Source organism: Scyliorhinus torazame, chromosome 3, assembly GCF_047496885.1.
Source record: "Scyliorhinus torazame isolate Kashiwa2021f chromosome 3, sScyTor2.1, whole genome shotgun sequence".
Lineage (NCBI taxonomy): Eukaryota > Metazoa > Chordata > Chondrichthyes > Carcharhiniformes > Scyliorhinidae > Scyliorhinus > Scyliorhinus torazame.
In genome coordinates, this window is record NC_092709.1 from 17,647,949 (window position 1) to 17,673,153 (window position 25,205).

General features: G+C 44.8%; 1 protein-coding gene across 1 annotated transcript in view; it reads right to left on the bottom strand.

Annotated features, from left to right (window-relative positions):
- Positions 1-264: 264 nt before the first annotated feature.
- The window catches only part of LOC140408310 (multimerin-1-like), a 108,247-nt gene continuing 83,306 nt past the window's right edge, over positions 265-25,205 (bottom strand). The window contains exons 7-8 of the mRNA XM_072495334.1: positions 16,868-17,014; positions 265-11,316 (exon numbers count right to left, since the gene is read on the bottom strand). Coding sequence (XP_072351435.1) covers positions 10,895-11,316; positions 16,868-17,014 — 569 coding nt within the window. The 3' untranslated portion in view covers positions 265-10,894. The remainder of the gene's footprint in view (positions 11,317-16,867; positions 17,015-25,205) is intronic.

Consider the following 25,205-nt stretch of genomic DNA (forward strand, 5'->3'; position numbering starts at 1 on the left):
AGCAGAGACTTTGGGCCGAATGGTCTCCTTCTGCACTGTAGGTAATCTATGATTCTACGATAACGGTGGTAATTGGTCGGGAAAGGTTTTCACCGGGGACATGTTTCACACCTGTGTGGTATCCAGCCTCTTCTGGAATGATATTTGAAACTGAGACATGCGTTTGATGTATCTGACACGACTGTAAACTTGTGACATATGCGAAGAAGTATTTTTATCATAAATATTCAAATTTGGAATAAACATATTAAAGGAAAACAAAACTTCTCAGAAAAACAATTTATTTGATGTCAGAATCTATCTTCATTTTCATCACCATTGTTGAGGATGCTGATGTGCAACATGAAAACCCACTCTACGCGACAGAAACCAATTTGTAAGAAGTTAACCTCGGCTGTGTTTTTGCTTTTCGACACTGAAACACTGCACAGTGCAATAAATTACTAGCGCAAATGAATAATATATTACGCAGATCCACTATACTGTAAACAGATGATGAACTGCCCAACTGAGGCAAATAAATTGATAACATACAGAATTTGAAATATATTTTAGTCTCAATCCTTTGTGCTCTTATCGGGTAGCGTTCCTTCAATATATTGGTCACATTTTATCTGATGAATGCATTGGAAAATGCACAAAAGCTGAAATGGACAGAAGAGACAGAATTTACGTTCTGTAATAGTTCATTTTGACAGCCATAAATATAAATGAACAACCACTTTCATGTTAACCCACCTTATTGAATAACCCCAAATCCTATTTTGTGAGGGAGATTTATATTATTGGCTTATGGAAACAGCAATGGGGCAGCTTCGAGAAAGAGACTTTTGTGCGGTTTGCAATCTGTTCTTTTTTTTTTGACCACTCCTATCCCCTGCAACCCCCCTGCCCCTCATGGGCAGACTAACATAATATATAATAATATCTGTTGAGCCCCGTGTCTCTATCTGTAAAACCGAGGACCTTTTTAAGCTGCCTTATCAATTTCTCCTGCACCTTCAAAGATTTATGCCTGTGCACACCCAGGTCTCACTGTTAATTTCACATTGGCACACTGGACTTAGATGCAGAATTAAAGTCAAGTGTTTTAATGTACATGGCGGGGGGAGAATAGCTATACAGTTCCAGTGTGGAGCTGGTCGTGACACAAGCATAGGCGTTATAATCCCCTCCTTTTGTGATTCTATTTGTGAACAGATGTCAAGGTTCACTGGTCTCAGTATCTTGGGCCACGGATGCATGCGAGTTACAATTTAAACATACTTACAGCTCAACAGAAAAGTATTAATCAAAGTGACAGGTGTATTGACTTTCAAATGTCGTTAAATAAACATTGATGAAGACACAGGACAACTTGTCTCTTAATTCATAATTGTGTTGAGCTATTGTGTCTTACAAAAGATGGCCTTTGTGCAACACTTTGTGTTGTTAAAGACAAACGTGAGGCATTTATCATTGCATCCTGCTGTTGTTAAAGTTTCCAAAGTGCAGGAGCAGATAATGTGACAGCTCAGCCAGAGAACGTTGGAAAACCTGCAGTTAATTTTCATTGTTGCAGTGTTACTTCAATGAGAAACGCCCTGAAGGAGTTTTGATTGCAATTCGTGAGGGAGGATGTGAGCCCACCTCCCTGTGAAAAAGGACAAGAGCCTTCAACCCACACAGGAAAATGGTGGGGAAAGATTTACTGCCCCTGTTGCCACTGTCACTGTGGTAACCAGGCCTATCGCTGGGTGGGTGGACCACTGACCGGAGTCAGGCAGTGGGCTGGGCAAATTTGGAATTCTATGACACTCATAGGACCCCATGTGTCATTTTAAGCAATACCAGGGTAGAGAACATACCCTGTTCTCTCTGATACTGAGCATCCACTCCGCTCAGTATCAGCTAGTGAAACAGCTGATGAGGGCCACCAATCATTTTTATTTTTACTTAACGAGGGAAGCAGGAGTTCCTCAAGAAAGTGTCCTAGGCCCAGCCATCTTCAGCGGCTTCATCAGTGACATTTCGTCCATCAAGGACCTACCTTCCATCATAAGTTGATGACTGCACAATGTTACGCACTATTCACAATCCCACAGATAGTGAAGCAGTCCATCTCCAAATGCAGCAAGGACTGAACAATATTCAGGCTTGGCTGGGCTGACAAGTGGCATGTAACATTCGTGCCACACAAATGCCAGGCAATGACCATCTCCAACAAGAGAGAACCTAACGATGGAATCTAATGAAATAATCTCCACTTGTCTGGGTGAGTGCAGCTCCAACAACACCATCCAGGACAAAGCAGCCCATTTAATTGCTACTCCTGCTACAAACATTCAATCCCTCCACTACTGATGAACAGTGGCAACCATGTGCATCATGTACAAGATGCACTGCAGGATTCACCAAGCTTCCTTAGGCAGCAACTTCGAAACCCATGACCACTACCATCTCGCAGGACTAGAGCAACAGATAACTGGGAACACCACCACCTGGAGGTTCCCCTTCAGGTCACTTACCATCCTGATTTGGAAATATATCACAATCGGATTAAATTGGATTAAAAATGGGGGGTCAAAGGGCGGCATGTGGGGCAGTGGTTAGCACTGGGACTGCGGCTCTGAGGACCTGGGTTCGAATATCAGCCCTGGCACACTGTCGGTGTGGAGTTTACACATTCTCCCCATGACTGCGTGGGTTTCACCCCCACAACCCAAAGATGTGCTGGTTAGGTGGATTGGCCATGCTAAATTGCCCCTTAATTGGAAAAGAAAAATAATTGGCTTCTCTAAAATTATTTAATAAAAAGGGGGTCAAAATGAATGAGAAAGGTCACATCCAATGTTGAATCATGAGGGCTGTAACATGGCTTAGCAGAAGCTGATTCTCCAGGTGTCATTGGGTTCATTGCAACTTTGTAGCAGACCAATGATTGGCATGTGGCCATGGCAGAAAGGTGCTGAGTTGAAATGGCAAGCGACAAGAATTCTGGGGTCATGCTGGTGGACTGAGGGGCGTTGTTCCATAGAATAATGGAAGGTTGATAGGGTCCATTGATATCCATCGTCAACATATTGAATTTTGATGTTCCCTTTTGCCCAGGTTAAACAGAGAATCAGGTCAGCTGAAATTCTCTAGTTCATTGGTGTTGACCTATCCTTAAACAAAGGGATGTGTGAATTCCCCGGATGGCTATAAATGTTCATATTTATTTAAGTATTCACATGAGAATTAGGACTGTCTGATGTTCAATAGTCACATAATTTGCAGAAACCATTTCAATAGTCCGATTATGTCCAATTAAAAAGTAATGACAGAAAGCTCAGATTTGTACTCCTGGGTCAGGTGAGCAAAACCAAGACATTTCCATCCCAGCGAACTCAACTCGTGAAAAAGTGACTTGGAAGGCCAGACTTCAATTTCACAGGGGGAGGTTATGGTTTCATAGAAGTCAGGCCCACCACCCCAGAACGAGAGCAGAAGCTGCCAGGTGGGCAGGTAGGCTGGGCAAAAGACCTGCCTCAATACACTGGAACTTTGGTGAATTTATGAAAATAAATGAATAAAACAAAAATTAGCCCTCCAACCCTCAGGCCCCGTGCTCCATTCTTGGTAAACCATGACACCCAATTTCCCCTCATCCTCCTCTATGGTCCCACATGCCATCAATGCCCCACTTCCCATCTCATGGTGCCTTTCATGTCCAATGCCACACCATGCCCCTCTCGTCACCCCATGCTCCCTCATACCCCAAAGCTAAACTATCCTCATGGCCAGGGGAGTGGACCTGGGTCCAGTGCTCTTTCGGAGGTTCGGTACAGGCTCGATGGGTCGAACTAACTTGATAGAGTTTTTTGAGGAGGTCACAAAGATGATTGATGCAGGTCGGCAGTGGATGTTGTCTTTATGGACTTCAGTAAGGCCTTTGACAAGGTCCCTCATGGCAGACTGGTACAAAAGGTGAAGTCACACGGGATCAGAGATGAGCTGGCAAGATGGATACAGAACTGGCTCGGTCATAGAATGCAGAGAGTAGCAATGGAAGGGTGCTTTTCTGATTGGAGGGCTGTGACTAGTGGTGTTCCGCAGGGATCAGTGCTGGGACCTTTGCTGTTCGTAGTATATATAAATGATTTGGAGGAAAATGTAGCTGGTCTGATTAGTAAGTTTGCGGATGACACAAAGGTTGGTGGAATTGCGGATAGCGATGAGGACTGTCAGAGGATACAGCAGGATTTAGATTGTTTGGAGACTTGGGCGGAGAGATGGCAGATGGACTTTAATCTGGACAAATGTGAGATAATGCATTTTGGAAGGTCTAATACAGGTAAGGAATATACAGTGAATGGTAGAACCCTCAAGAGTATTGACAGTCAGAGAGATCTAGGTGTACAGGTCCACAGGTCACTGAAAGTCGCAACACAGGTGGAGAAGGTAGTCAAGAAGGCATACGGCATGCTTGCCTTCATTGGCCGGGGCATTGAGTATAAGAATTGGCAAGTCATGTTGCAGCTGTATAGAACCTTAGTTAGGCCACACTTGGAGTAGAGTGTTCAATTCTGGTCGCCACACTACCAGAAGGATGTGGAGGCTTTAGAGAGGGTACAGAAGAGATTTACCAGGATGTTGCCTGGTAAGGAGGGCATTAGCTATGAGGAGAGGTTGAATAAACTTTGTTTGTTCTCACTGGAACGATGGAAGTTGAGAGGCGGCCTGATAGAGGTATACAAAATTATGAGAGGGGGCATAGACAGGGTAGGGGGGTCAATTACTAGGGGGCATAGGTTTAAGGTGTGAGGGGCAAGGTTTAGAGGAGATGTAGGAGGTAAGGTTTTTACACAGACGGTAGCGGGTGCCTGGAACTCGCTGCCGGAGAACCTGCTGGAAGCAGGGACAATAGTGACGTTTAAGGGGCATCTTGACAAATACATGAATAGGATGGGAATAGATGGATACGGACCCCGGAAGTGTAGAAGATTTTAGTTTAGACGGGCAGCATGGTCGGCGCAGTCTTGGAGGGCTGAAGGGCCTGTTCCTGTGCTGTACTTTTCTTTGTTCTTTGTTCTTTATTCTGCACTGCAGGGATTATATGATTGTATGATACAACACCCAGTTTTCTTCTGTTCTGCAACTGGGGGCAGAGACAATGCTAATGTAGCAATTCCTTATGAGGAAACATCTCACCACGCACAGCTGAAATTCAACTCCTCATGGAGAATCATTCCTACACCCGACAGCGCCACTGTACCAAGGCAGCAGTCCCACATTAACCCAGCACCGCAGCATCCATTCATGTGCATTGCAAAATAAAATGATCCAAAGGACCGATTATTATTCAAGTTATTATAATCATCTCATGTAATCTGTATTTAACATTCCACGTGGACAGAAAGGGAACTATATCAATCTTCATAATATTATCAGTTATTAACCGTGCACGCTTTGTTATGTTGAAATCTGTACCGAACTGACGCATGCAAAATTTATTTCAAGCAACATTAAATTAAATATTCAAATATCCATAGCTTTTTAAGTTCACTCGCTCATCAGTTTCCTGCAGCGCAGCTGCCGCTAATGTAAATAAGAATAATTACAAGCAGGGATTGGGAGAACGCTGCATAATTTCTATTTGACTAGCCAAACATTTTCACTTGCCATTCAAAGTTACATTCTTATAAGGAGCTTACGAAACAGTAAGAGGTTACATTGGGACATTAGAGGTCTACGTGTGCATCATCAACACAGCAATATGAAGAACACCACACAGGGCTACATTGATGCCCGCTGTCTGAACTTGATTTTTGAGATGGGGTGATAATCTGAGACATGTGCGGCATCCCTCAGCGCTGTACTGAAGAAGACCTGGGGAGTCCTGACCATCATATTATCCTCAATCAACGTTCCAAAAACACAGCATCAGGCCATTGTTTCCACTAGTAGGAAAAACCAGAACCCGAGGTCACATCCTCAGACTGAAGGGACGATCCTTTAAAACTGAGATGAGGAGGAATTTCTTTAGCCAGAGGGTGGTGAATCTGTGGAACTCTTAGCCGCAGAAGACTGTGGAGGCCAAATCACTGAGTGTCTTAAGACAGTAATAGATGGGTTATTGATTAATAAAGTGATCAGGGGTTATGGGGAGAAGGCAGGAGAATGGGGATGAGAAACATATCAGCCATGATTGAATGGTGGAGCAGACTCGATGGGCCAAATGGGCTAATTCTGCTCCTGTGTCTTATGGTCTTTTGTGCTTGGTTGGGGAAGGTGTGCAAAAATGGGCTGCTGCATTTCCTACATTACCAGCACGGAAGAGGGGCTGGTGATGAATTTCTTTGGTGTCATGAATTTTCTCTGAGTCCATGATAACAATTGCGACTACGCTTCAAAAGTACTTCATTTACTGTAAAGAGCTTTTGGGGTTTCCTGAGGCCATGGCAGAGGTTTTGTAAATGCAAATTCCTCTTTGGATCAAAAAATGGATGGGTGTCTGATTTTTCTCCGAAGTAAGTCAGTTCAGAAAACTGCACTTATAGGAGCTGTCTGTTGTCCATGTTGCAACAAGCTGGACAATAAACAACCTTCAAAACCTAATGAGAGAGAATTTTCCACTCTACGGAAATCTTTAATGAAAAGCGAAAGATTGATTTGATCTGAAGGGGAACTCGAACTGTCTATTTTTCTGATTTAAGTGATTGCAGCAAGAAATGTTCTCCCATTTGTCATTAATTGAGGAATTTCACCTCAAACAAAGGAAATCATTTTATACCAGTTTCAAAGGGGAGTTAATTTGCCACTGAATTGGCACCAACAATGACAGCCTTGTTGTTGTTTGTGGTTGTTACTGTTGGTTTTGCACGACAGTGAGAGTATTTTGGATTAAAACCATACAATAAGATTCGTTCGGTGTCAGCATGTTTGAACCATGCTTCTCATCCGACGGACCCGGGACCCCCGAATTAAGATTGCTCAATGTGATTTGCTTCAGATATTGGTAGCAAAAAGGAGGCACAGTGGTTAGCACCGCTGCCTCACAATGTCAGGAACCCGGGTTCGATTCCGATCTTGGGCCACTGGCTGTGTGGTGTTTGCACATTCTCCCCGTGTCTGCGTGGGTTTCCTCTGGGTGCTCCGGTTTCCTCATGCACTCCAAAGATGTGCAGGTTCGGTGGACTGAACACGCTAAATTGCCTCTCAGTGTCCAAGGATGTGCAGGTGAGGTGGGGTTCGGGGGATAGGGTGGGTGAGTGGGTCTAGGTGGGGTGCTCTTTCAGAGGGTCGGTGCAGACTCGATGGGCCCAATGGCCTCTTCCTGCACTGTCGTAATTCCATGGTTCTATAAAGACAGATCTCTGTGCGGCACCGGATTTAATGGGTTGCTGACTGAGGAATAAAGCGGTGGACAGAACTCTTTTTTGAATGAGGAATGGAAAGTGAGACAGATTTTGGTGGATTGTCAAAGGTTATACATGTCAGGTGACGGGAGGCAGAGGACAAGAACCAGTTTAAATTTTCTTTGGGCAGAGCCAGTTCTGTCACTTTTCCAAGTCTGACACTGTAGTTTCCTGAATAAATGAATGACATTTTGCATCCACAATGTCATCTCCACATTTTCCAAAGTAGTTCTCAAAGTGGTAACGTCTTGAGGGAAGGTTTCTTTTGCGTTTGTTTTTCCTTCTTAATCTTTATGGCCTATATTTTGTGCTCATCAATTTGAAAAGTGTTGGTCTTGGGGAAAGGAACATTTTTGTCACTGATTTTCCAAGATCTGATTCACGCCGCCCCCCCCGGGGATTCTCTGGCCCGGCGGGAGGGTCGGAGAATCCCGACCCTGGATTGTGTGTGTACGCAAGGTGTCCCCTCGCCTTTGCAAAATCAACACAAACTAGGCCTAGCAGGCCTCTAAATTATATGTTGTACTCAGCATTTTTGGTTTAAAAGATTATCTCTCACTCTTAAATGGACATCACCTGCTGTTGTGACCCCATAGCCTAAGTCCTTGGATTCCAGAATCAGGCAGGTTTTGGGGTCTTAAGGCAGGGATGGTAGCTGAGGCTGGATAGAAGAAGACTGGGGCCTTGGCGAGTGAGGACCTGCAGTGACCAGACTTTACAGGGAGCGAGACACCTGAAGTTAAAAAGGGCTGCTGATAGAGACACCTGCCTCCGCCCCAATTCTCACCCAAGGCCGGAATCCGGTTTGTTTTAAAGCTTCCCAGGAGCTCTCCCGCCAGCCTGAGAACTGAGGCTGGATGGGAAACTGCCTGTAAGCCACTTAACGGCCTCAAATGGGGCGAGGTCAGGAGGGCCGTCCTTGGCCTCACCCACCCCAGCATGCAATTGAGGGGAGGTCGAAGGGCAGCAAGCACGGTGGGGCAGTGGTTAGAACTGCAGTCTCACGGCGTCGAGGCCCCAGGTTCGATCCCGGCTCTGGGTCACTGTCCGTGTGGAGTTTGCACATTCTCCCCGTGTCTGCGTGGGATTCGCCCCCATAACACAACACGAAGATGTGCAGGGCAGGTGGATTGGCCACACTAAAATTGCCCCTTAATTGGAAAAAATGAATTGGGTACTCTAAATTTATATTTTAAAAATTGAGGGGAGGTCGGGTAGACGGGAACCCAGCAGCAAGCCCATCCGAGGAATTTTACACTCTCCCACCACAACGCCCTCCTCCCTCCCACTAGAAACCCACCGGCAGTAGAGGGTAAAATTCTGCCCCGTTACTATTATCACTATTCCCATTACTTGATTCTTGATTAACAAGGGGTGAAAGGTTATCGTTAGGCAGAAATGTGGGGTCGAAGTCATAAGCAGATCAGCCATGGTCTTATTGAATGGTGGAGCAGGCTCGAGGGGCCGAATGGCCTACTCCAGCTCCTAGTTCCTATGTTCGTATTAATTTTAAATATATATATTTTTATTGAACATTTTATAATGAATACAGAGCAATAAAATAAAACACATCCTCGAACAAAACAGCAAACCCCTCCCCCCCAACAGCTGATGGTGACTAGCTCTTTAAAAAACAGAATGGAACCTGCCATCTTTTGTAAAACCCCTCAATTGCGCCCCTTAATGTATACTTAATTTTCTCAAGTTCAAAAATTGCATAAGATCCCCTAGCTATCGGAGGCATTGGTTGGAGAAGCTGAACTCAACTTCAACAGCATCCGCCTGCGAGCGATCAGCGAGACGAAGGCTAAGACATCCGCTCCCGCACCTGCCTGAAGTTCCGGCAAGTCTGACACCCCAAATATGGCCATCAGGGGACTGGGCTCCAATTCTATCTGTAGAATCGCCGACATGATGCTGAAGAAGGGAACCCAAAATCTCCCCAGCTCAGGACATGCCCATGATTCGACAGGCCCCTCCCTCAACACTCATACTTATCTTCCATCCCCTCAAACAAATGACACATCCTGGCACTAGTTAAGTGCGCCCGGTGCACCACCTTCAACTGTATCGGTCCCAGTCTTGCACATGCCGAAGAAGCGTTCCGTACGTTCGTATTTATAGCATCACAAGAAAAACTCGCATTTATATAGTATGAAAAACAGTCCCAAGATAAAACACAGATACTGGCCCAGAGAAGGAGATACTGGGAGGGTTGACTGAAGGGTTGGGTCTAAAGGATGATCTGAAAGAAGGGGGGAAATTTCTTGGAGGGGTGCTAGATGACTAAATGCATGGCTGACGATAGCAAAACAAAGGAAAGAGGGCAGAGTCAAATGATGAGAGATTTTTGGGAAGATTTTGGGGTGAGTTTGAAGAGCCAGAGGATAGTTACAAAGATCGGTAGGTATGAGGCCATGAAATCAAGGAGTTTTTGAGAAAGAATTGGCAAATTTCACTGGGGACACATAATGAACCTGATCTATCTCTATGCAAGTGGATGGTTAGGAGGCGCAGTGGGTAGTATCCCTGTCTTTGAGCCAGAAACTCAGGGTTCGAGTCCTACCCCAGGACCTGATGGCCAAGGAAGATGTGTTCATAACGCGGTCAAAGAAGTTGAGTGTCAACCTACAAATCCTTCCAAACATGAGAGAGACTCCAGGTCTGTTATGCTTGATGCGGAATGGTGCCTCCCCCCCCCCCCCCCCCCCCCAACCAAGCTATAAGTCTCTAGTGGTAAGCTAACGACCTGTCCAGGAAAAACCTTGCAATGGAAACAGATGATAGTCTATCTTGTGCACCTCTTGGTGTGGGAAGGGAACCAGGGGCTGGTTTAGCTCACTGGGCTAAATCTTTTAAAGCAGACCAAGGCAGGCCAGCAGCACGGTTCAATTCCCGTACCAGCAACCCGAACAGGCACCGGAATGTGGCGACTAGGGGCTTTTCACAGTAACTTCATTGAAGCCTACTCGTGACAATAAGCAATTTTCATTTCATTTCATTTCACCCATAAAATCTCAACCGTTGAAATGTGCCAAGATTGGGAACAATGTACAGAACAGACACAGCTGCAGGTTTTGGAATTCTAGGGTCACAACATTCTTCAGGGATTTTGATACTGCTCTTCATAGGAGGTCTTACAAAGCTACTTCAGTGTTGAGTAGAACTTTCTCTTCCACAACTTCATTGAGTACTTTTTTTAAGGAGTCAAATTTGATTTAAGTGTACAGCACAGGAAAATAAAACAACATGTTGGCACCACCGCTTCTAAAGTTTGGGATGCGTAAATACCTCAGTGCTAATTAATGCTGTGCAGTGTCTAACTTCATCAATATTTGCTCAGGAAAATGGCAATGGAAAGAAAATGAACATTCAATATTACCAATAGATTTTAATTCTTCTCTAACAATGTTAAGTGTCTTATTTAAGTAATTCGGTAGTAAAAGATACCCCTAGTGTCTGCTTTATTGGTTTCTAGGAGTTTATATCTCATATATTTGTGCTATTGCTTTCCCCTATGTGCGATACAATAGATAGCCACCGAATGTTGTCATGGGTGGAAACTTTGCTGGAATTAAGCCTGATGTCAATCTTAACCAAACGTACTGCCCATAGTTTAGTTCCAGCATTGCATCACCTGTCACGACTCTGCTGCCAGAGGCGCCAATGTCCATATCTTCAGACTGAAAGGCCAGCTTATCCACTCCGTCAACCACCAGATATCCAGACAAGTGTGGGATGGAAGACTCAATGGTGTATTCAAAAATGTACACGCCGAGGTACTTAATCAAAAACTTCCCACTTCCGGGTGCGTAGGAAGCACCATAATTGACATAGAGATGGTTAAACTTGATTGGACCAGTGGTTTTCATCTCGTAAGTGTGTGCTACGAAGAACGTCACCATCGGGGCGTATCTGTAAGATCCTTTCGAGAAATCTAACAAAGAATTCAAAAGAAAATCTGATGAATGATTTGATAACAGCAAGGAGACTCTCTCTAAGGTACTGAATGCATTTTCTATCCATTGTAATCGTCACATTAAACTGCTGCTGAGAATAAGCCTCCTGCATGGCTATAATAGTCAGCAGTAAACTCAATAGAGAATTTAGGAGGAAACTCTTCACTCAGGTTAGAATGTGGAGCTCGTGATCACATGGAATAGCTGCAATGAATAGAATGGATGCATTTAAGAGGAAACTTGATAGACATGAGGGTGAAAGGAGTAGAAGGGTACGCTAATGGAATCTGATGAAGAGAGGTGGGAGCAACCTTGTGTGCGGGTTAATTACGGTCATGGATTAGTTGGGCTGTGTCTGTTTCTATGCTTTTCACTCGATCTAAGTTTCGACTTCTGCAACTTGTGTCCTCTAAATCTAAATCCAAACTTAAGGCGGGGGAACCAGGATGAAATGGGAATTAAATCACGGCGAGCAGCGTTTCCCTGCCACCAAATTATGTCATGTGAGAGTACCTTTAAGAAATGGGCGTTTAAGAAATGTACCTTTAAGAAATGGGTGTTGATCAGTGATGTCAGAGTGTGGGTGGAACTGGGCTGTCGGACAGCTTTTTACTTTTGTTTCAGGCTGTTGCTGCAGGGTGTGTTTTCGTTTCGTTTTCAGAGCTGGATAGCTGCAGTCACAGCCAGAAGGGGTATTAGTCTTTCTCTCTGTAATCTAAAAACTGTAAATCGATCCTTTGGTGATTAAAAACTAATAACTGCTCTCAGTAGTGACTTTAACCTGATGTGCTTCTGTTAAAATTCTTTTTTAAGTCTTATGGATGTTAAAAGGACAGCTTAAGGATTACTTAGTGTTGTATTCTTTGGTGGTTGTATTTGAATTAATGGTTGCTAAGATGTTCACTGTATGTTTTAAAAAGGTTAACTTGAGTTCATAGAATAAACATTGTTTTGCTTTAAAACAAAACTTTTCCATTTCTGCTGTACCACACCTGTAGAGTGGGCCGTGTTCTCCCCATACCGCAATCTATTAAAAGTTGTGGGTCAGGTGAACTCCATGATACACTTTGGAGTTCTCTAAACCCTGGCCCATAACAATTGGGAAAAGAAAATATCTAGATTTCAAGTAATAGGCGAAAATATCGAGTTACATTTGACTTCAGCCACTCACCATTATGAGGGGAACTTTGCTACATGTGTAAAATGGCACATTGGTAAAGCAGAATGCCATTTCGCTCCTTCCTACGACTCCAACTTTAAAGGGGCAAGTGAGTACAGGTTTGATTTTTTTTTTACACTGGACCCAAATGCACTCCTCAGCTTTGGAACATGGCCTGATTCCTACTTGGCCCAGCTACGGCCTGCTCTGCTCAGATCTCATGTATCATCTCACTTGGGCGAGGAACTAATAGGAAACACATCAAATGTGATCCTACTGATGACTGAGTTAAAGTGAAATAATTTCCTTTGATTCTTTTGACATATGTTGAAGCGATGTCATTTCAAAAAAGCAAAACACAAAGCAGGTTTCACCATTACTGCCAAGTTATCCCAAATAAGCCTCCCTTTGTTTTGAAGCGTAAGAACAGAGGGTAAAACTTTGATTTGACTCTTGACAGGATTTTGGCTTGCAGCTCTGAACATTCTGAGGTCAAGAGGGTGGTGTGAGTCTGGAACTGACTGCCTGAAAGGGTGATGGAGGCAGAGACCTTCATAACATTTATGCAGTATTTTGGTGTGCACTTGCGATCCCAAGGCGTACAAGCCTATGGGTCAAGTGCTGGAAAATGGGATCAGAATAGTTGGGTGGTTGTTTTTGACTGGTGCTGATGGGATGGGTCTTTTCTGTGCTGTGGACCTCTATGTCTTTAAGTGCGACTCCTTGATTTGATCATATAATCTGAGTTGACACTTTAATGGTGTATTGACGGATTGCCACATCGTTGGAAGTGCCTCCTTTTGAATGACATGTTAAATTAAAACCCTCTGTGCTACTCAGAGAAACATAAAAGATCCCATGACATGGTTTGAAAATCAGGTATTTCTCCCATTAACCTGACAACCACTCATACCTCAATCAATAACGTCAATAACTGATAAACTGGCCATTTGTCTCATTTATTGTTTGTGGGACTTCAGTGTGTAATTTAGCTGCAACGTTTGCTTATATCAAAGTGGCGGAACTCCAGAAGTAAAGCGCTTTAAGATGTGTTGATGACTGTAAAGACTATGGGCAAACATACATGTTTTTTATATAAGAGATTTCAGGAAGGTCTCTGACAGTCAAGAAATAAATGGACCACTGCTATGAGCAACTAAGAACTAATGGCCTGACCAATTTTGTCTCACCATCTTAAGATGTCTTTGTCTCACCCTAGAAGTTTGGCACTGGGCAAAACTGGGCTTATAATCACTTCAGTTTAACTGAGTACAGTCAATAAGGATCCATATCACCCAAATTTTCAATGGGTCTGGGTGACAGATGGTTATATTGCAATATTGTGATGTTGGCATGCTGAGTCATCTTTGGTGCACGTACTCTGGTTCAAAACATATTTGCAATGGAGCAATTTTTAAAAAACATAGAAAGGTTTTAGTCTGAAGACTGGTGAGGAAACGGTCCCTCTGGGGAGTACAGCCAGAACCAAGTTAACGGCACTAGGGGCAGTTCAACGGTTTCGGTGGGTGGCAGGGTGGGGAAGGAGGTTTGGAAAAGCAATAGTGATAGGAGATTCTGTAGCTGGGGAGCCAATTAGTTTTGATGGCGAGCATGGTTATCCAATTGTGGTCCAAGCCCCTTTCTGGCTGAGAGAGATTCGGGGCATGACCTTTTCCCCATCCGTTGTAAACGATCATGCCAATTTGCGTGGTTTGGCGAATAAACACCAAGGACTTCCTTTCAGGTAGAGAAATGAAGAAGAAGATTCTTTGCAAAGGGGGAGGAGATAGGTATTCCTTTTGGAAAAAGCCAGCTTAGAGTAGTGCAATTTAACTAACTGGACAATTTGGAAATTACACTGTATAGGTTACACCCCACTCTGGGTTTGTTGTAACTTAGAGTGTGAGGAGCCTATCATTGCTTTCTCCCTCTGATTCTGATTGGCAACACATCCTCAAAAGATAAAAAGCCAGGCACGAATCGCCAATTGAAGATCAACATTCAAATAGTGTATACAGGAGGCGGAGGGAAGTGGGGCTGGCCAAGGTGAGAGATCGGTATTTGGAGGAAGGGTTCACCAGTCTGGAGGAGCTAAGGGAGAGGGTAGAGCTGCCGAGGGGGAGTGAGTTCAGGTATCTACAGGTTAGGGACTTTGCACGAAAGGTCTGGAAGGGGTTCCCTAGATTGCCAGATACACCGTGCTGGAACGACTTCTGGATGTCGAAGGGGAGGGAAGAATTGAGGACATATACAAGTGGCTGGAGAGGGGGGGGGGCGGGCAGGCGGGGTGGGGGGGGGGGGGGGGGTGAGCAGGTGGTGAAGATCAAGGAGAAATGGGAAGGGGAGTTGGCTTGGTTGGGTGGCCTTCACAACTTCCTGCGGTTGGAGAGGATAAAATATGAGTAAAAGGGCTCTGCAGAGGGGTTTGAGAAAAGGTGGGGGATGTTTAGTGACTGTGTTTCAGGAGCTGTTCGTCGCGGGGGGAGGGGTTGTGTGAAAAGGGGAAAAAATGTGTACAGACTGTATATTTGATTGCTGGGACGTATGCTTCCCGGGGTGTTTTGTGTTGTAACCTGTTTTGATACATGTTTCTGATAAAATACATTTTTTTAAAAGAAGATCAATATTGAATGAGAGGCAAGTGTAAACCTGATATACTCAACTCCATGAGTGAACCAATAGGGGCTGGTTTAGTTCACTGGGCTAAAGAGCTGGCTTTTAAAGCAGATCATGGCAGGCCAGCAGCACGGTTCAATTACCATACCAGGCTCCCCAAACAGGCGCCGGAATGTGGCGACTTGGGGCTTTTCACAGTAACTTCATTTGAAGCCTACTTGTGACAATAAGTGATTTTCATTTCATTTTCATTGTGTGTTAACAAAAAGGGTCACTTTGAATGTCTCCCTGAATCCTGAGGCTGCTGGATTGGGGGTGCTGTATCTGTAACTGGAATCATTTGCTTCAGGATGTGAACAAAATGCTGAACCAATAGAATGGAAAACTACTGTCTAAATGTTTTAAAACATGTTTATTGAAACATGTTTCATAATAGTCATTACAAACCAAACCAATCAAAAAGAGAGAAAAACAAGGCAAAACATCACAATCAAACATTAAAGTACCAAAAGAAGAGAAAAACACACAATGCCTAATTAACTTAAATGCTAAAATTAACCTTAACCCCCTAACAACTGATGGTGACTAACTCTTTGAAAACGGAAAACCAGTTGGCCGTCTTAGGTAGATCCTCTCCACCGACTACCTGATGGTGAACTTGACCTTCTCCAAATGCAGGGATGGCATTAAGTCACCCAGCCAGATAGAGGCAGTGGGCAGAGTTGGAGACCTCCACCCAAGCAACATACAACTTCGGGCTATCAATGAGGCAAAGGCAAGGTCATCTGCATTTACCCCAGATTACATCGCCGGCGAATCCAACACCACAAATCTGGCCCCCAGCGGACACAGATCCAAACCTACATGAAGTATCTCCGACACAGTGTTAAAGAATGAAGCCCAGAAACCTATAAGTTTGGGGAAGATTAGAGCGTATGAGTATGGTTAGCCAGGTGAAGAGACCAGCACTCACACCTATCCTCAACTCCATGGAAGAACTTACTCAGCTTTGCCCTAGTCAGATGCATCGTATGAAATACCTTAAACTGGATCACATTCAGCTGAACACATGAAGTTGACCCCATGAAGGGCCCCACTCCACACTTCATCATTAATGTTGTCTAAAATTTAACGTATGTTTTACAAACAGAATCAGACCCTGGCTGGGCCCCTCACAATGTGATGTAATCAGTTTGAAAGGCTAAAATCTTTGACTGTGCCACACTGCCTTTGAACAGGAATAGTTGGCTTATTTGAAACCACACCTTTGTTGAGATGGGTGTTCAGTTATTCTAATGGTGCAGCAGCCCATTGCACTACAGGAAAGAAAGTGGCTCATTTTGGTCCAGGAGAGGTGGTGGTGTAGTGGTATTGTCACTGGACCAGTCATCCAGAGACTCATAGTAATGCAAAGGGTTCAAATCCCACCACTGCAGATGGTTTTCAATATTTCAATCAAAATCTGGGATTAAAAGTCTAATTATGACTATGAAACCATTGTCATTAAAACCCACCTGATTCACTAATGTCCTTTAGGGGAGGAAATCTGCCATCCTTCCCTGGTCCGACATGTGACTCCCGATCCACACACAATGTGATTGACTCTTGACTGCCCCTTGACAATAAAGGATGGGCAATAAATGCCCAGTCTGAAACACCCATGCTCCATGAACGAATAAAAAAAATTCAGCTGGAAAACGCCTTGCCAATGCTCTGTGTGAGTATTGTATAAATGGGAAATCAAAGAACCTTACCTGTCTTCAAGGTATTTTCATCCAGTAGCTTTATGTCACAGCTGGGACCACCAAATGGGGGACGACAGGCACAAACAAAGCCCTTTCTTTGGTTTATGCATGTACCACCATTCTGGCATGGGCTACTACTACAGCTGACAGTCTCCACTGAAAATATAAATGGCAACTTCATTATAACATTGTTCAGAATTTGACGGCTCACACTTTACATTAGCACAAAAAAATTGTGAGTACTTTTAGCCACCTTCATTGAAGCCAATCTCTTCTGACAGTGTGATCCTTGCCCGCTGAAGCAACCATCACCAACTTAATTGACTGTCAAATATCACCCCAAAACTACTGTTACCATGCACTTTTGTGACTTGTAGGAAGCTGTCATCAATACCATAGCAGGGTGCAGCCATTGGCAGGTTTTGTGAACAAGGTTATTTCAGGTTCATCGTTGCAGTTTGAGCATTTTAAAATCCTCATGTTTGTTTCCAAATCCCACCATAGCCACCCTGCCCCCTCCCTATCCCAGTAACCTCCTTCAGCTCTAACATTTTATGTCATCCCTGTGCTCCGTCAACTCTTCTGCTTTTCCAATGTTTATCACCTAGACCATAAGCTCTCGAATTCCCTTCCTAAATCTCTCCGCCAGTTTGCCTGGATTTTCTCCTCCTTTAAGACACTGCTTACAACCCACGTTTTGATCAAGCTTCAGGCCACCAGTCTGAATATTTGTTTCGATTGTTTTTAAACTTAGAGTACCCAATTCTTTTTTCCAATTAAAGGGCAATTTAACGTGGCCAAACCATCTACCTGCACGTCTTTGGGTTGTGGGAGTGAGATCCACGAGTGGCTCAAAAAGACCTTCTCAGGGCAGCTAAGGTAAGGATGCACCATGAATTGCAACCTTGCAAACCATGTCCACATTCCAACAACAAATTATAAATAACTCTGCGCACATACTTCGAAGAGGACCCCACCATTTTTACTTGACCTTCTATTCTTCACTGAAGTTTTGATAAATCGCTTGATTGATGGGAGTGGAAACCTGTTTCAAGAGAGAAATAAAGTCGGAGGAGTCATGTGTAGAATATGAATACTGATATAGACCAGTGGGTCAAATGGCTTGCTGCAGAGCTGTGGATTCTGTGTAATTCAATATGACATTCTTGTTCTGGTTTATCAACTCCTCCATGGCCTAATTTCTCCTGCTCTATACCCCTCAGGCACAATTGGTGACTGAGCCTTCAGCAACTAGTATCCTGGATAATAGAATAGGGCAGCACGGTAGCACAGTGGTTAGAAGTGTTGCTTCACAGCACCAGGTCCCAGGTTCGATTCCCGCTTGGGCCACTTCTCCCCGTCTCTGCATAGGTTTTCTGCGGGTGCTCCGGTTTCCTCCCACACATCCCGAAAGACGTGCTTGTTCGGTGAATTGGACATTCTGAATTCTCCCTCTGTGTACCTGAACAGGCCCCGGAGTGCGACGACCAGGGAATTGTCACAGTAACATCATTGCAGTGTTAATGTAAGCCTACTTGTGACAATAATAGAGATCATTATTATTATTATATTCCTAGCTCTTCACATCTCTTCTAATCTTTTAAACCCATATCCGTACATTCCCTGATATATGAAAATATATTGCCGTTACTTCACTGTCAAAATCCTGGAACTCCCTCCCTAACAGCACTGGGGGTGTACCTACACCTCAGGGACTGCAGCGGTTCAAGAAGGCAGCTCACCACCACCTTCTGAAGGAGAACTAGGGATGGGCAATAATTGCTGGCCTAACCAACAACGCCCAGATCCCATAAGTGAATTTTAAAAAAAACATTGTCATTCCCTTCACATAACTCTTTATTTGTTTCCTACCTATTGTCCTTTCGGCAGAATTCTCAGATTCCATGTCAAGGTTAATAAAGGATGTAGAATTCCATCAGAGTCTTTCGCACAGAAGAATAAAAGAAAGACCTCCATTTATATAACACCTTCCAAGACCTCAGGGTGTCCCAAAGTGCTTTATGACCAACAACATTCTTTTGAAGTGCAGTTGCCATTGTAATGGGGGATTTGGGGCAGCCAATTTATATACAGCAAGCTCTCACTAAAAGCAATGCAATGGTCACCAGATAATCTGTTTTTGCGATGTTGAGCAGGATTTACCAGCTGTTCATGCCGGTGGGAACTTCCGATCCCACGCTGGCACACGGGTTTCCTGGCGGTGAGGGGTGCTGTCAATGGGAAATCCTGTTGACAACGGTGGGACCGGTCGATCCCACTGGCCCGATGCCTCCCCTGCCGGAAAACACAGGGTGGCGTGGTCAGTAAATCCTGCTCATTGATTCAGTGACATATATTGTGCGGAGGACCAGGGTAAGCCCCCTGTTCTTCTTCAAAATAGTGTCATGGGATCTTTAAGTCCACCTATGAAGGCAATGAGGACCTCAGCTTTAATGTCTTATCTGAAAAATTGCACCTCCAAGAATGCAGCGCTTCCTCAGTGCAGCACTGAAGTTTCAATCATGAATTCAATGCTCAAGTCATGAAGTGGGATTTGATCCCACAAACTTCTGACTCAGGGGCAAGAGTGCTCCACAGCTGACAAAGGGACAGAGACATAGGGCAACTTTCTTGAGAGTGTGATTGTTGTTTTGCATGTTATTGCTCCCATCTAAAGTACTATCATTAACAAATGTGCTGCTATCTTCTCTAGCAATGTTATAATATTATCATCTTTATTATTGTCACAATTGGGCTTACATTAACATTGCAATGAAGTTACTGTGAAAATCTCCCAGGTGCCACATTCCGGAGATGACACGGGTACACAGAGGGAGAATTCAAAATGTCCAATTCACCAAACAAGCACATCTTTCAGGACTTGTGGGAGGAAACCAGAGCACGCGGAAGAAACCCACGGGGAGAACATACAGACTCCGCACAGACAATGACCCAAGCGGGCTTCCTTCTCTGAAGACACTGCACATCGAGAGAACAGGTCAGACAAAATCTTAACAATCCACCTCCCATCCTCAATTGAAAGTAGGACGTGGACACAGCCGACTATAAGCCTGCCTCCTGGAAGACCATGCTGGAGTGTGCACTGCAGACCTAAGCAAGGTGGGGACCCAGACATGATACCGGCTCCTGAAAACAAACTAGCAGAAGAAGATTCCACCCTTTGTGTTTCTGCTACACAGATCAGTACTAGCTGCAGATATGATCAATACTGAGTGAGTTGAAATGAGGCAATTTATATCACCGCTGTCATTCCCTTTGAGAGACTTTCAGGTGACACAATTTGTTATCACCAATATAATGAAATCTGACAAGGATTTAATATCAGGGCAGCCGCAAAAATCCAGAGGTTCTTCAGCAACTCTCGTGTGATGGATCGGTGTGCTAACATCTGGTTTCAAAGCAAGGTCAGTCCTTTACAAACTTCACACAGTAACGTTGTAATTCTAGCTTCAAACAACACTGTAACTGTAATTTCCAAGGCAGATGTATGACAGACACTCTATCCCGCAGGGAGAACTGAAGAGCAGGTGAGTATTTTCTTTCTCCTCCATCCCCCCAAGAAAAATGTTTTCAAACAGAGCTGTCAGGCAGAGAGAGAAAAAAATGAAAGTCGAGTGGGATAGATTTTTATCTTCACTGCCTGGGTGGTAATCTGGGGGAGGAGATGACACACTCTTTGGAGAACACGCCCAATTGTTATTCGATTGATTCCGTGCTTGGTCACGAGAATCCATTGCAAGAACCGCGGTGTCAGTTTTGACTTTGATGGGCATTGTGAATGGGAAAGAGGTGTTTGGGATCTGATACCAACAGCCCTCAATTGTGTGAACTAACAGACCTTGTGTTCTAACAGAGCCTTTCAAGGTCTCAGCTCCTCGCCTGCCTAGGCTCAATGCTCTGAAATGTCCTCCCTAAACCTCTCTGCCTCATCCATTTCCTTCAAAACGCTATTCAATATTGACTCCTTTGAGTTAATTCCTGGTCACCCGTCCTAGTGTCCACCACTTTGACTAGGTATTGATTTTTGCCTGATTACACTGCTGTGGGTACTTTGTCAAGATGGTATATAAATGCGAGTTGTTGCTGTCATAGATCATAGAATTTACAGTGCAGAGAGGCCATTCGGCCCAACGAGTCTGCACCGGCTCTTGGAAAGAGCAACCTATCCAAGGTCAACACCTCCACCCTATCCCCATAACCCCATAACCCAGTAACCCCATCCAACACTAAGGGCAATTTTGGACACTAAGGGCAATTTATCATGGCCAGTCCACCTAACCTGCACATCTTTGGACTGTGGGAGGAAACCGGAGCACCCGGAGGAAACCCACGCACACACGGGGATGATGTGCAGACTCCGCACAGACAGTGACCCAAGCCGGAATCGAACCTGGGACCCTGGAGCTGTGAAGCAATTGTGCTATCCACAATGCTACCGTGCTGCCCATGTCGTTGTTGGAAATTAATGTCCCTTTTTTTTTAGCTTCTTTATTAAAGGAAACAAAACATTTTTGCAAGCCCTCATAAGTGTTGGGTTCATAGGAATATGGGAACACAGGAGGTCATTCCGCCTTTGAGCCTGTCCCACCATTCAACGAGACCATAGCTGATCTGTGACCTAACTGCATGTGGCCACCTCTGCTACTGACCCCCGACCCTAATCCTGTAACACCTTAGGATAACAAAAATCTATCAATCTCAGTATTATTAGCGTCAATTGTTCTTTGTAGAAGAGTTCCAAACTTCTACCTCCATCCGTTGTGTGAAGAAGTGATTCCTTTTTCACACTTGAAAGGTCCAGCTCTAATGTTTAGACTTTGCTCCTGGTGTTGGACTCCCCTAGTCACAGAAATAGGTGCTCGCGACCTACCTATTGTTCCCCTTAATATCTTTAAAACTTTGATCAAATCACCCCTTAATCTGCTAAATTGCAGAAAATAAAACCCCACTTTGTGTAATTTAACATGAGGTGCCCACGTAGCTTGCTGATGAATCAATGTATATCCTTCCTTATCCAGCACTGCTCACATTCCTCTAAGTGTGGTCTAACTCGGGCTCTGGGTATTTGAGGTATGACGTCTTGTGTTCAATCCCCGAGATATAAAGGAAAGCATTCCGGGGCGGCACTTTGGCACAGTGGTTAGCACTGCTGCCTCACAGCCCCAGGGTCCTGGGTTTAATTCCAAGCTCGTATGACTGTCTGTGTGGAATCTGCACGTTCTCCCCGTGTCTGCATGGGTTCCCTTCCGGTGCCCCGGTTTCCTCCCACAGTCCAAAGATGTGCAGGTAAGGTGGATTGGCTATGCTAAATTGCCTTTAGTGTCCAAAAGGTTGGTGGGGTTATTGGATTATGAGGATAGGGTGGAGGCTGGAGGTGTGGTATTAAGTAGGGTGCTCTTTTCAAGGTCCGGTGCTGACTCGATGGGCTGAATGGTCCCCTTTTGCACTGTAAATTCTATGATTAGCTTCTTCCCTTTGCATCTTGTACAAACACCGACTCAAGATTGCCTCAACCAATGATACTGATCATTGCATCTAATCCCCCCCCCCACCCCGCAACTGATCTTACGAACTTCAGCAGGTGAAAGGAGACTTTTCCTGGAAATCATGCAGCAGGACTTAATATTGAAAAGGTGAGTGCTTCGACTACGGCATCCTGTCACACAGCATACTTCAATCACCATCAGTTTGCTGACAGCAAATACAATTTTGAGCAGTAAATTATCTTAAAAGGCACTGCCCGCTGTTTGACACTAATGCTGTTTGCACTGCAAATGGATGACGCAGTCGGAATGCAAGGATAATGTTCAGGTTGATTTCTCCTGCCAGCAACCTTAGGAAGAATTTTCCTCAAGTGGGAGATGCCATCGGATAAACACTATGCACAGTAAGAAAGAGTGCAGAGGGTGGTCCGAGTCACTGTGGTCTTGTATGTTGATAAAACTGTTGCAATCTCAGCCCTTTACCCACCAGGGTAAGTGAACACAAATGTTACATGAAATAACATTTCCTACATCTCAAAGTGTCATCTTTTGGACGAGATATTAAACCACCCCCCCCCCCCCCCCCCAATCCCCTCTCACCGCCCCCTCTCAGGGAGATGTCAAAGATGACCCTATTACACAGAGGGGCAGGGGTGTTATCCCACTGGCCAGTAATTCTCCTTCAGCCGACATCATTAAAACAGAGAGTCTGGTCACTTATCTCATTGCACACAGCAAGTTCGCACATTCAGCAGAGTGGCTGCCACATTCCCTATGTTACAACAGTGACTACACTTCCTGTAATAACTTTGCCAAGGCCAATCTTCTGATAACAAATCCCTTTACTGCAGGAACAAAAAAGGTCGCTGCCTCTTCTTACAATACTTGCGTCTAAGCCCAGGGACTTTCAGAGATACCTGTCTGGATTGCAGCCGTGGATTTTAAGATTCCACCATACATTTACTATTGGGCGAGACTCCGCAAGCTTAATAGGGGAATTCATATTCCACGAAGGCCATGGGGAGATCTATGATGACCACCATAACATCCCTCTCCCTTTAAGTCTGTTTCTCCCTCAGTACTCCCGCGGCGAGGAGGTCTCTTCCGCCTCTTCGTGATCAGCTGGAGATTCGTCAAGGGAGGAACTGGATCTGGAGGTGTAAACCGAATTGGAGACCCTCTCTTCCAGACGGAGCCCTGAAGAGTTACTTCGGTGGCCGCTACAATCGAAAGGTTAGCTTTGTCTACTTCCATCTCGGAATGGGACGCTACGGGGGCATAGTGGTTAGCACTGCTGCTTCACAGCGCCAGGGACCTGGATGCGATTCCCGGCTTGGGTCACTGGGTTTCCTCCGGGTGCTCCGGTTTCCTCCCACAAGACGTACTTGTTGGGTGAATTGGACATTCTGAATTCTCCCTCGGCGTACCCGAACATGTGCCGGAATGGGGCGACTGAGGGATTTTTACAGTAACTTCATTGCAGCGTTAATGTAAGCCTACTTGTGACAATAATAAAGATTATTATTATTAAGCTGAAAAAAACTACTATTATTATGAGCTGCAGTGAACCGTTCAAACCCGCTGCCATTAGCTAATTCTTAGATTAGCAGGGAGGCTCCTGGCTGGAGATAAGAAAAATGGTTCCATACAAAGAAAAAACGCCCCATAAACTTTGCACTCCGAATGGAAGTTATATATGATCATAACAAAAATCCAGAACCCCACACAGAGCTAAACCCCAAATCTAAGCAAGAACCATAAACATTCAACCGCAACAAGAACAAGAAAATATAAGAACAACCGTGAAACCCCCAAAATGAAGCTATTCAACATGCCCTTCATCAGAATCAAACCTCAATTACACCGTGCCCAACTTGTGTTTTTTAATGAAAAAGTCCACCTTGCCCAGTGCGTCAATGAAATTGTCTACTCCTTTGAAAGTTACTCTAAGCCGAGCAGGGTAAACCACACCGAAATGGACTCCACCTTTACACAGGGTTGCCTTGACTCTATTAAATGCAACACTCTTCCTCGCCAGCTCCACACCCACCCCTTAATAGAATCTGATGGCGTGGCCTTCCCACTTAAAGTCACAGTGCTCTTTTGCCCACCTTAGAACCCTCTCTTTTTCCTTGAAACTTCAGTTCCACTACACGATCCTCAGGACATGGCCTTGGCTGGAGTGTACTGTGGGCTCGGTCCCACTCAGGAGGTGATATGAAGCCACCCTCACCCATCAACACACCGAACATATCTGCAAAGTAGTCCATAGGCATTGGGCTTCCATCCCTACCGGCAGACCCACAATTAGAATATTCCGCCTCCTAGATATTCTCTAGGTCACTCATCTTGGCCTTCAACAAGTTGTTCGCTTTGACCGCAGTAGCACAGGGGTCTGCACAGTTGCTTTACAGCTCCAGGGTCCCAGGTTCGATTCCCGGCTTGGGTAACTGTCTGAGCGGAGTCAGTACGGTCTCCCTGTGTCTGCGTGGGTTTCGTCTGGGTGCTCGGGTTTCCTCCCATAGCCCAAAGATGTGCAGATTAGGTGGCTTGGCCATGCTAAATTGCCCTTAATGTCCAAAAAGATTAGGTGGGGTAACTGGGTTACTGGAATAGGGTGGAAGTGTGGGCTTAGATAGGGTGCTCTTTCCAAGGGCCGGTGTAGACTCGATGGGCAGAATGGCTTCCTTCTGTACTGTAAATTCTATGTCTATGTCTATGCCTATGACCACTAAAGATAGCTGTGATTCCAATGAGGCAATCCGATGAGTGTGGCTCGGAAGGGCTACTTCCACATCCTTTATTGTGGCCTCAAGGGCTTCCACAGTTTCATTGATTTTCCC